Consider the following 13107-nt stretch of genomic DNA (forward strand, 5'->3'; position numbering starts at 1 on the left):
GAAAACTCTCCAGTGAACTAGTTTTAGGTCAGCTCTGTTTAGATCCTCTCAAGTCTTTTCTTTGGATCTTTCTGCCTTTCAATTTGCTCCCCTGTTTATCATCAAAAGCTTCTCATCCACGAACAAACGTCAAAACATCAACCTCTGGGGTGCCGGATAGTTCTGCTAGTAAAGCACATGCCCGATGTTCAGAGGCTATGTGTCCTTGCCGCACTCTCTCACCCCCTTTTCTGCCATATCTCCTGCTGTCCTATCAAATAAAGGCCACCGGCTAAAAGCCCCCTAAATATCTTTGAATCTTTAAATGTAAACCTGTAAACCAGTGATACTCAACTTATGGTCTAAGGGACAAATCTGGCCCCTGGTAGAGTGCCAGGTGGCCCTTAATGTTCAAAAATCCTAGAAATGTCTTAAAATCCTAGACACATCCTGAAATCTTAGAAATATCCTACAAATCCTAGAAATGTGATGGATATTCTGAAATGTCCTGAAATCTGAGAGACACCCTCAAACCGTAAAAATGTCCTGAAATCCAAGAAACATCTTAAAATTTTAGAAATATCATAAGTGTCCTAAAAAATCTTGAATTGTCCTGAATACCAGATACATCCTAAAATTTTAGAAATGTCCTAAATATCCTATAATCCTCGAAACATCCTAAAATCTCAGAAATGTCTAAAAATCCCAGTAACATCCTAAAATCCTAGAAACGCATCCGGGGCTGTCCCCTGGCAAAGCCAGTTGAGTACCCCTGCTTTAAACTGTGATTTTTGCTGTTCCTGCTCTCAGTCCCCTCACCATCTCCTGTCTGCTGTGATTTCCTTCACAATGACACTGAGCTCTGCTTTACTCATTCAAGGCGATGTCAGTTAAAGCTCAGCATATCTGCCTCACCTCTTTCACCATTTTATTCAAGGCAAAAAAATAAATAACACCTGAGATCTGTAAAACCTGGCAGCTGCAAATGAATTCGCAATGCTGATGTAAGGGAAATGTTGGTGGGAAAAGTTAATGAGGAATGAGGGTGCGAACCCAATTAAACACAGTCGCACCGAATTTCATTCTTAAATTCAACATTTTTAGATTTCCTTATATATGCATCAATTACTTTTCCAGATATTTGTTAGTTACATTTTGAAATGATCCTTAATCCAAGTGTAATAAAACCTTTGTGTTTCAAAAGAACTAGTACTTTATCAATACAACCGTTCAACAAGCAAAAACATGTAAACATGAGAACAATATGTCAATCAGTTCTGTCCCTGGTCTCCCATCCAACACTGCAGAGCTTTACATTAACCGGTTACCTCGGCACACGGCAATCCGTCTCAAGGACTGTTTCCACTGTCACTTTTGGCCAAGCTGAGTCAAACCGGCATCAATCAGTGAGGCAACGTGTGGCAACATGAGGCGAAATGAGGTGGCAACGTGTGGCAACGTGAAGCGGCGTAAGGTGACGTGAGGAGGCGCATCATGTTATTCCACAAGAATACAAACTTTTCAAGTATCTCAAGAACTGCTTTATTAGTGAATGCCGCCATGTTCACCCTGCAAAAAGAGCGCCAACCACAACAACACTTCCTGTTCCTTCACAATAAAAGTCCCGACTTTCTCCCAGTACACAATAACACATATGCGTCCCCACAGGGCGATAACTGATTACATTACAGTGCAAGAATAATAGTACCTATAATTTAACAAAGTCGCTCTTTGTATTTACCTGTTGCTTTGCCTGCATGCCCTAAAACTTTAGCTGTGTATAACACACCACTGTCTTTATCTCTGTATTTCACAATTTGTCCCGTTCTCAGACTGACATCTGCTCCCTGCTCTAAAACTTGTGAGTCTCTGTGTGGTCATTTGTGTGATGTCCTGTGTCATTCTGCCCCCTTGTGGGCATTTCTGTTTAAACCTCTGAAACCTGAAAAAAATGGTTTGATTTCTTTCGAAAACAGAAAAAGAACATTTAGAGCAACTTGGCAAGAAATGTCCTACAAACTGAGCTTCATTCTTTTAACTGCATTTTACTTTTTCATTTTTCAGAATTGTATTTTGGTACTTGCACCCCAATCAGTTCATGTATGCAGAGATATTAAATATTTGTGCGCAAACACTCTTAATGTTTTTCATTTTGGTTCTGTCAGTAGGGAGGCGGGCGAGGAGCTTCATGGGTTTCTATTCTGTAAATCTTTTAATTTTGGAAACAATTTGTGCTTAAACTTTATAAAGCACTTTTCAAGCTTAATCACAAATTGTTTCCTTAATAATAATAAAATAATTGAGCCTGAACCATAGGGGGGCACCAAAACTACCTAATATGTTTATATGGGCCTTAGAGATGAGTGTGTGAGCTGTCATACACAGAGGTGCATGTTGTGACAGCAAACATGATTTAGGAAGCATATTTATTGGCTGCTTGTGGCCAAAAATCACAAAAGTTCAAAGTGAAATGAGGATTCACTGTACATACCCACTTCTGAGGACTTCTCCCCCCAGTCCCCAGACAGCGTTTTGGGTTTGGTGGACAATAACGGTTCAAAGTCGGACTTTGGTCGTGTGGAAGGCACCTCTCCATTGTGCCTGCAGATATGAGGGAAAATGGAGAAGAAAGAGAAGAAAATTTAGAAAATATGCAAGAAATAACAGGAAATGAATGGACTTGTCCTTTGTGCACTGCAAATGCCATGTCAGCAGTCACTATTCACTACTGTCCTGTTTTAATAGAACCCCATTTCATGAGAATACGTACGGACAGAGAATGGTGCTAGTTTATAAAGGGCAGTGGCGTTCATATGGACAGACAGAGTAACAGATGCTGGAATGAGAGATAAATAGACACGGAAATGAATGAGTGGACTTACTTTAGGTTTGGCGAGGGAGCGAGAGGCTTGTCTGGCCTCTTTGGTGGGAGGCTTCCTGGTCTGCCTTTCCCAGGAGGGGGGATCGGCTTCTTGGGTGGGACCACGGGTGCTGCAGGCTTGGATGGTTTGGCGTCAGGGGTAGGCTTGTCAACTGAAACGGAGAGAGAACAGCACAGTTCAGAGGAAGTTTGGGAAAAAAATGATGAAGCAAAGATACTTGGGCAGTATTACTGTATTACAATATACCAAGTTTGTTTTCAATACTGGCAAAATTACGCCGATCTTTCTATTAATCTCATACTGTAGTAGCTATAACGTACAATGGAGGATTAGGGCTATGTTAAAGAAAGAACAAATGTCAGATTTCAAAAATAAAGTCATAATATTACAAGAAAAGTTGGAATTTCCAGAATTAAGTCATAATATTATAAGAAAAAAGTCACAATATTTTGAGAAAAAGTAGTAGGCCTAATTTTATTAGAATAAAATTGTAAAATTACAAAAATTAAGTCGTAATATTTTGCAAAAAAGTAGTAGGCATAATATGACAATAAACATAACATTATGAGAAAAAAGTCATAATTTTACAATAAAAAAGTCATAATTTTACGAGGTAATTTTAAAGTCTTATTTTTATGAGAAAGGGGACATTAAATTATGGAAATAAACATATTGCAAGCAAACTATTAAACAGGAGAGAGCACACAAACTATTAAACAGGCGAGAGCACAGGTAGCCTCCATGGCAACCACTGTTCCCCACACACAGTCGACAGGTAATGTCATACCACTTACCACTTTATTCACGTAATATTACGACTTCTTTTCACGTGAAATAAATTTTTCTTGTAAAATTCTGACGTTATTCTCTTAATAATACGAGTTTATTCTCATAAAACTACAACTTTTTGACATAAAACTACAAGTTTATTCTTGTAATACTACAGGTTTATTCTCATAATATCACAACTTTTTTCTCTCAAAATATTCATACTTTTTTTGCATAATATTACGACTGTATTCTCGAAGTTTCCAAAAAAAGATTTTCCTCAATGCAGCCATAAACCTCCATCGTAGTTATGGGGATATTTTGCGTGTAGTGCACATCTTGCACAGCCCCAGGGTCAGTCTGTTGTAACAGGCAGCTGAGCTGACTGCTAGCCATGAAGAAACCTCACAGGATGCAACAGCTGCTTGTTAACACATCTAACTTGGTGGATTAAGGGATTAGTTTGACCAAACAAAAGTTGATGAGTGTTGGAACAGTGAATTATATAACTAAATAACTAGCAGGACTTACAAAGACGGGTTTGGTGACTTATTTTATTTCTGTCGCGTCTGAATAAAGCGTGTTTTACGTGAGTTAACAAGGCAATTAGGCTAGTCTGGGTTCAGTAAAAGAGGGAAACATGAATTTAGAGGTTGTACGGTTGTCTAATTCTGTTAAAAAATACAAATAAATTAAAGAATTTTACCTGTCTTAACATTTTTTGAGTTTTTTTGTGAAATTATTTGGCCTGCAATGCCAACAGAACTCACAGAAGATACCGAAGTCACGGTTGCTGCGCACAAATATAGTCATATACCGTGTACCTCGGTGAAATGTCAGGAAGGTGTTAAAGTATGACAAAATAGAAACTGCCCAAGTCTGGGACCAAACCGTGAAAGTGAAACTGTGAAAATCCCCCTTTATTGTGGTCAGTCTCCAAGTGAACACTGAAACTGACATCATTTCACCTTCCTGTAATCAACAATTTGAACAGCTGATCTGCTGATGAGGTTTATCCACAGCTGAACTGTATGTTTGGTATTTTTTTTAATTTAATGCTCTAACACAATTTAATATATAATATTATATTTAATATTATGATATGTACTGACTGTTCTAAACATCCTGGCTGTGAAAGATGATGACGCTGAGCCTCTAAAAGCACCCGCCAACAGTTTCTCCCACAGTCTGAACACTGAGTCAATGGACCGCTTTGTCTGATGAGCAAGACTTCTAATGCTGCTTTCTTAACATAAGCAAGTCTCATGATGAAACAGAGCAGTGCTTTTTATTAGTGCTGCTGCAATGTGGACAAACAGTACCTGAATCGGTCAACCTGTACTTACAGTTTACATTATGATGTCATAAAGAAGGTGACCTTTGACCTTCTAGATAGAAAAATGCCATCACTTCATCATATATTCTTTTAGAGATTTTTGTGGAATTCTGTCATATTTACTATATGAAATCATGAGCTATAACCCAAAATATGTTTTTTAAAGTCTCAGCGACCTTCACCTTTGAACTTCAAGCAGCAAATTCGAATCAGTTTCATCCTTGAGTCCAAATGGATGTTTGTGCCAAATTTAAAGAAATCCACTCAAGGTGTTCGAAAGATATCTCGTTCATGAAAACATGGTGACAGTGACCTTTGACCACCAAAATCAGTCAGTTTAGTGTTAAGTCCTTGTGAACATTTGTTCCAAATTTGAAGAAATTCCCTCAAGGTGTTTTTGAAATATCACATAAATAATAATGGGATGGATGCAAGGCCATCTTGACCTTGACCTTGACCTGTGGCGACAAAAATCTAACCAGTTCAATGTTGAGTCCAAGTGAACGTTTGTGCCAAATTTGAAGAAATTCCCTCAAGGCGTTTGAGATATCAGGTACATCAGAATGGGACACATACACCTTAACCTTGACCACCAAAATCGGAGTAGTTCATCCTTGAATCCAAGTTGTTCCTGAGATATCATGTTCATTAGAATGAGATGTAGACATGGGTGGCCAATTTGAAACCATAATGGCTAAACAGTTATCACCAAAGGGTTAAAATCTGTTTTAAAATAATTAGTGTTTCTCCTCACTCATTGAGCTCCAGCTTGTTTGAATATCACGGCAAGTGCTACCTCCTTTAGTATTTTACAGGAGATTTGACTGACATCTCTGGCTTTTCTCCGCCACCACCATGTTCTACGCCTGTACTTGATGAGGATGCAGAGCCAGAGACTTTTACTGTTGCTGAGATTAAATAATTTATCATTGAGACGAAGGGAACATTGGTGCCAAATCTGAAGAAATTCCCTCAAGGTGCTTTTGAGATATTGTGCTCAGGAGAATGAGAGAGATGGACGGATTGACAAATGAATGAACGGACAGACAAAAAAAATACAAAAAACAGAGGTGGAGGCATAGAAAAAGACAATCTACATGAACACGAGTGTTTTAGCATCATTCCTTACAGGGATATATAGGGGGATTTATTGGCATCTGGTGGTGAGGAATGCAAATTTTAACCAGCTGACAATTCTCCTGGTTAGAATTACTTCATTGTTAAGGACGTTTGTAGAGGGAGCCAAATGATCTCTAGTAAACCAGTAAAAACACTGAACAAAAGCAGTCACTCTCATTGCTGCCAACGATGGTGGCTGAAGCAAAAATGTGAAAAATGTGAATGTCCCGATCTAGAACCGATGTTCGATTTGTCCTACTGTAGAAACATGGCAATCTCCATAAACGAGGACCTACTTCCTATGTAGATATGAACGGTTCCTTCTCAGGTGACAAAAACATTATGATTCTCATTCTGTGGTGATTATTCACTGAAGAAAACATACTCATTACATTATATTACATTTCTACCAATATATCCCCCTAAATCCTACACACTGGACCGTAAACGTCTCGATGTAGCTCGAAGTGAGTAAGTGTCACATCAGATATGTATGAGATTGTCATGCTCTAAATGCTTCCTCTAATCTGCATCTGTTACTAAGGTTTAGCTGTACCTAATATGTGAGGAGAAACTGATTAAATGAGCGATGACAACTGACAGCGCCTGTGCTGCAAGTTGAAAAAAAAAACAAGAGTAATACGCCACACTGGGACTGAGAATAAATAGCCTGACGGAGATATTTAAGGAAGAGAGGAGAATGTTTTTTTCTGCTATGAAGGGCAAAAGTAGGAAAAAAGAAGATTTCTGAATGTTTTTAAATCTCTTCTGAAGGTAACTGGTAAAAAAAAAGAATCAATAATTTAACATGGGAGAAAAATCAGAGAAAACATTTTTTTTGGCAATAAAATGCTAAAATGCTCAAAGGGTTAAATGCTGTACCAGTACATTAATCTTACCCATCACCCTATCAGAACTATATAAAAATGAGCTATTATTATTCTATTAATATCAGTTTTTAATTTATATAAAAATACTAAAACTAAACTGTAAACGATAACTGAATTCTGAAAAGATAACTGATGAAGTCTGAGTTCTTGCGCAGTGACATGAACCAGCAATATCAGCAGATTCTTGCACACGCGCACACGCACACACACACACACACACACACACACACACAAAAAAAAAAAAACAAACACAACCACACAGAGCACATTTCCTGTGTGGCGCACAGTAAGAAAGAAACTGCACTGACAGCACGTCTGTCTCCATACCAAGAATGATTTGACAAAGCTTGCTTCCACATGAGATGTGATTACGTGAGTAAAATAAATTGACCTCAGGTGCCGACACTTCCTGCAATCACAGAACCACCACAAACAACTTAGTTTCAGTGGAAAAAATTATTCATGGTTTCTTTTTTTAATCTATATATATATATATATATATATATATATATATATATATATATATATATAGTGTGTGTGTGTGTAACACAATTTTAAATATAAGATTATTATAATTAAAATATTGCATAGGTTCTCTCTGGGTTCTGTGGCTTCCTCCCATATTCTAAAGACATGCAGGTTATCTGGTGACTCGAAATTGCCCTTAGGTCTGACTGTACAGGGTGTACCCCGCGTCACCTAATGACAACTGGGATAGGCTGCACCCCCCCGACCCTTGCACGGACAAACAGTTACAGTTAATAGAAACAATCATTTTAGGTCATTTTCTTGTCCCCTTTTACTAATTTCTTGCAATTTCTGAGACACTTTTTTGCCAAGTTGCTCACTGATTTTATCACCTCGTGTTTGCAGAAGAACTCAAACCAATTCAGGTTTCAAAGGGTCAAACAGCTTGTGAAAGGCGTCTGAACACAACACAAGAAAACAGCAAATCTCTCCCCAAACACATCTGTGACTGCAGAGACCTTTACCAGTTTCAATCACTCATCAAAACCCACCTGTTCAAAACTGCCTTTACTGTTTAATTTATGTGATGAATTTCTATGGCATGTATCTTATTTATTTTTTTAATTGTATTCTTTGATCCTTTTAACCATGTAAAGTATCTTTGAGTTTCTTGAAAAGTGCTCTATAAATAAAATGTTTTATTATTATTGTTATTATTAACTATCAGTCATGGACATACAGTATCTGAATAAGTGAAAGTTGTATATAGTGTAAATAGATTTTATATTATCTTATTTCATTTGACCTCATTTGTATTTTAGTAATATTGTTATCCTTTTTTTCCACACTTGGTTATTTGTTTTGCTTTTTTTCTCTGCCTCTGACTGTTGAGTTGCTGTATCGAGTGAATTTCCCCGTTGTGAAGTAAAATAAAGTTTTTTATATATTTTGTGACCCTTAGAGGGGCCAAACTAAGGCTGGAAGCCCCTGAACTAATCTACCTAACTTATATATTAACCCTTTGAACCCTAAGTAAATTGCCTTGATTACTTTCAAAAACATGGGAAGAAGACAATAAGCAACTTCAGAAGAAATGACACAAAAATTCAAACAAAACAAAAAAAACAAAGAAAAAAGTAAAATTATATATATATATATATATATATATATATATATAGTCTATATAAAAAGGAAATGACTGGAAAAAAGTGCTTCAAAATAGAATTATTTTTTAACATAATTTTGAATAAACTGACTAACTACTAAGCCCCCCCCCCCTCAATGTAATGAACAATAACATCAGTGACAGCGGACTGATTCCTACAGGAGCAGGACTATGTCTTTTGGTACTTTGGTACTGGACAAGTCTCAGACGTCTCCTGCCTCCACAACTCAGCAGTGGAGTTAGTGGTGACACATGTGGAAAGTGCATATAATGAGCCAAACAGTCCCTAATAAGGACTGCAGGGTGATGCAAACAACCTCCCTCTGGTATCGGAGGGTTAACCACAGTGGGTCCAGTGAAACGCCCAGTCACACTCACAACAAGTGCTCACAATTTGGACAGCTGTCAAAAAAGGTCAAGATGAAATCAGGAGAGGAGGGTGAAGATGGATGAGAGGAGAAAAGCTGGAGAGTCATACCTCTGTCCTCTCGCCTGAGGGGGTGGGCCTTCTTGTCGACGCTGGGAACCTCCGGCTTGGGAGCTGAAAAACAAAACATGGTCCACAGAGTGTCACCTCGTGTTTCTGACCCGACTGATTCAAGACTCGGCAGACAACGACAAAGAACACACACTTTCACAAGTACAATCACATGAAGAAAACCCCACACACACACACACACACACACACACACACACACACACACACACACACACACACACACACACACACAAAGCATGTAGTTATACACACACATACACACAGATATAAAATTGATCTCTATCAGGCAAAGAAACAGTGCTTTTGTCGTTATTTTGTCATTTTTGACATTACGTCTAATAAATTCAATCTCAATACAGACAGGAAGTCCTGCACAGACACGCAGGCACGCACGCAGGCACGCACGCAGGCACGCAGGCACGCACGCACGCACGCACCCGCACCCGCACACACACACACACACACACACACACACACACACACACACACACACACACACACTAAAGCTGTGGTTAAAAGGTTATGAATGCAAACTCTGTGACTTCCTGTGCAGACAGGAAACCAATGATGCAAGTGTGCATGTTGCAAACTGTAGATGTTGGTGCTGAAATGCAGCTGTTCATTTCCTTTTTTGAGAGAAATCCCATCAATTTCATCATGTCTCAAAGGGTTAACAGTAACACTGCACCTCCATCAAGCTGCGCTGTTTTTCACTTTCATGTTCTGGACCTTGACAGTGCCAGCAGATACTCTTTTTATTTAAAAAAAGAGGCATTGCCACCTGCACATATCCACTGTGGTGCTAAATCACTGTTGACAGGAGGTCTACAGGCACTAAAGTGATGTGATAACTGCACATTTTCACTGTTGATCTATAAAGCCCACAAGGTGTCTACGAGAGAGAAAAAAAATGCGTCAAGGCCACAGTTTACTGAACTGCTGCTGTGGAAAAAGGAACTCATTAAGAGCTCTGCCTGCAGTGCACTCAGGGACCCACAAAAATGTTTAGAATATCATAATTACAAATTTAAAATTATGTTACAGAATTATTACAAATTTTAAGAACTTTTTTTCAGGTCACTTACTTCTGTTTTTTTTTTTTTTATACTTTCTCTTCAATATATATATTTTTTAATTTCACTCCATGGCCTGAGCCATTTCTGAAAGTGTCAGAAAACAACAGATGAATCATCCACAAATTTTCCACTTGCGAAGTCATAAATAACACGAGGGGGGCTTTCAAACGGACTCTTCTCTTGATCACAGTAAACACAACACGAATGAGCCTGTTTCAATGTGTGCACCACTGCTAGAATATTGTCTAGCCTCTGCAGGAGCCGTCCTACTGAGGAAGCATTCGTTCGTTCATTCATTCATCCACAGTTAATTCACTGAGTCAATAAAAATATAGATACAAAAATGATTTCAAGTAAAAATAAGCTTTAAAAAACGTAGCTTGTAAATAATGGCACAGACATTAAAAGACATACAATTTTATAAAATTAGATTTCATCCTGCAGCTCAACTCTAATCTAAAACCTCAAAAGCATTTAGAATTACTCTTAGATCCTAAAAGTATAGTGACAGTAATACAATACATAGAGACAAATAGCACATGAAGAACAGTAGTATAAATTACCTGGAGTATGTATTTCATATAGAGAAAGTATCACAAATACACACACACACACACACACACACACACACACACACACACACATATATATATATATATTATATATAAGTATGTATATATATTCTTGACTTAGATGGTCTTGCTGACTATGACAGTCTCAGCCCATCACAGACTGATGGTACTGGTAAACCAGTCTCTGACAGAAGAATTTCGGCCGTTGTGTGTCTCTTTGCACCAGTTCATATGCACTTACAGTTTACATCCATCGGCCATGGCCATTGCCGGCGTGGAGGTATAAAAACCACTTCATTCTGCCCTGATAACTGACACAATTAATTGAAATGAGAACATCTGTTGCCATGAAATGTGCTGCAGCCAACAAGATAAGACGCAGTGCTCTGAGGCTGTGTCAAGTGAATGTATGGAACAGCGTGCAAGCTTTTGTTGGAGCGTCTTCACTGTGAGACGCGTTGAGCGGCACCATGTGTCGCTAGGAGCGGTTAATGAGGTGGAGGCTGGAAGGTGTTACTTACCTATGCTTTTTGATGGTGGAGGCGGCTTCTTGGGCTTCTGGCAGAGGGGCAGGGTGAGAGAGGAGAAATAGGTCAGCGTGACATAAGAGGGGAAGGATGAGTCATTAACACATAGTGACGTCTATTATCTTAAACACAGAAATCTGATGCTGGAACTTTCATCACATCACTGACGGCACGTGTCAAAAACATCTGACAGCGGCTTTTTGACATTATTGACTTAGACAGAGTCAGAGATCCTGTGGGCAGAATGAGCAGCAGTGACGCACTGACTGCGGACATCTAGTAAATCAGCCAGGCATTTTCAATATGAAACATTTTAACCCTTTCACCTCTGCAACAGAAATACTCTGCCAGTGCCTACTTATTGTAATTTAATTTCTTAGAGTATCTTCAAATGATTAAAATCTGTACAAGATAAAAGGTTATGTAAATCACTGAAACAAGATAATTGATAGTTATTGAAATTGTGTCATTAATAAAATATATACAAAATTTTTATGTTTTTAAAAAGATTTTTTAAAAAAAAAAATAATCTAAAAAATCCTGAAGTGTAGAAACATAAAATAAATATTTCTCAACACTCCATAAATTATTTGAATTATGTACAGTATTTAGTCAGAGTGCAAAGACGTGATGCGGTCATCATTTATTCCTCTGGCGCCACTATGGATTTCACACCTCAAGTACCATGAGGTAATGACGTTATTATGAGCGGGAAACGTTATGAAACAGAAAACAGAAGCCTCAGCTTTATACAGCAAAAACAATGAATGCAAGTTCTACTTGTTATGGTTTTTGGGGGTTTATATAATTGCAGAAACAATGATCTCCTGTGGTTATCTGCAGGAAATTCTGCCATAATTATGGCAAAATACCATCTTTGTGCGCCACATATGGAAAGATAACATAAGGTCATGGTGTGATGACGAGGATACAAAAGCCTGAGCTATCTGCTGCAAAAAGAATGATTGCTATAGCTATTATGGTTCTTATTTTACATCTATTTAATCCTTAGGGCCCGCTACAATATTACACACACTCTGATCACTCTGCACACAAAATACACTCAAAATCAAGCTTTTAAGAAAATTATACATTTATATTATCTTTTACTTTCATTGAGTTAATTATTTCTCAACCAACATCAGTCCTAGTCATAAATATTCAATAATGATTAATCCTTAAGAGGTCCTTTAATATCCTAACGCATTTGTCCCTAATGACAAAAAATGTCAGCTTCCCAAAAAGTGCTGTAAAAATATTATATATTAATATTTTTTTTTTTACCTTAAACGAGTCAGTCTTTTAAAACTACTTCAGCTTGAAATATACATATCAAATATTAATTATACTGATGGGATTTTAACCATTTAAATGCCAGTATGTTCACATAGCTCCACTGTTTTTTATGGAAAAAAAAACAAATAAACTAAAATAATGTCCATAAAATACATTTTAAGGAGTATTTGATTATTATTATTATTAGGTCCTGAGATGGGTCAATGATTGGCAGCAACATTGATTTTGATGCACTGTTTTTTTTTTTGCAGTGGCAGATTAAAGTCATCGTTTTTATTGTTGAATTAATTTATAACGTGATTGTGTGGCACTAATGAGTGTGGCCTTCTAAGAGAAAAGACTTATGAAGTTGGACACACACACACACACACCGTTATCCAACATCAATAGCAACACATACCTATCATTTGAGAAGGCACCCTTGCAGAAAACTGTAAAAAAAAAAGTGTGAAATTTTGCTGCATGCTTTGAATGGGAATAAGTAGCGCCATCTGGTGGACAAATATAAAAATAAAAAATTGAAAGCTAGT

At 37.7% G+C, this 13107-nt stretch overlaps 1 protein-coding gene across 2 annotated transcripts in view; it reads right to left on the minus strand.

Moving 5' to 3' along the window:
- Nucleotides 1-13107, minus strand: part of LOC121955544 (CD2-associated protein) — a 72925-nt gene that overhangs the window by 13021 nt on the left and 46797 nt on the right. For both annotated transcript variants that reach the window (XM_042503550.1, XM_042503549.1), the window contains exons 11-14: nt 11276-11312; nt 9086-9148; nt 2862-3012; nt 2471-2580 (exon numbers count right to left, since the gene is read on the minus strand). In XM_042503550.1, coding sequence (XP_042359484.1) covers nt 2471-2580; nt 2862-3012; nt 9086-9148; nt 11276-11312 — 361 coding nt within the window. The remainder of the gene's footprint in view (nt 1-2470; nt 2581-2861; nt 3013-9085; nt 9149-11275; nt 11313-13107) is intronic.

The sequence above is a fragment of the Plectropomus leopardus genome, chromosome 16, assembly GCF_008729295.1.
Source record: "Plectropomus leopardus isolate mb chromosome 16, YSFRI_Pleo_2.0, whole genome shotgun sequence".
NCBI classification, from domain to species: Eukaryota; Metazoa; Chordata; class Actinopteri; order Perciformes; family Serranidae; genus Plectropomus; species Plectropomus leopardus.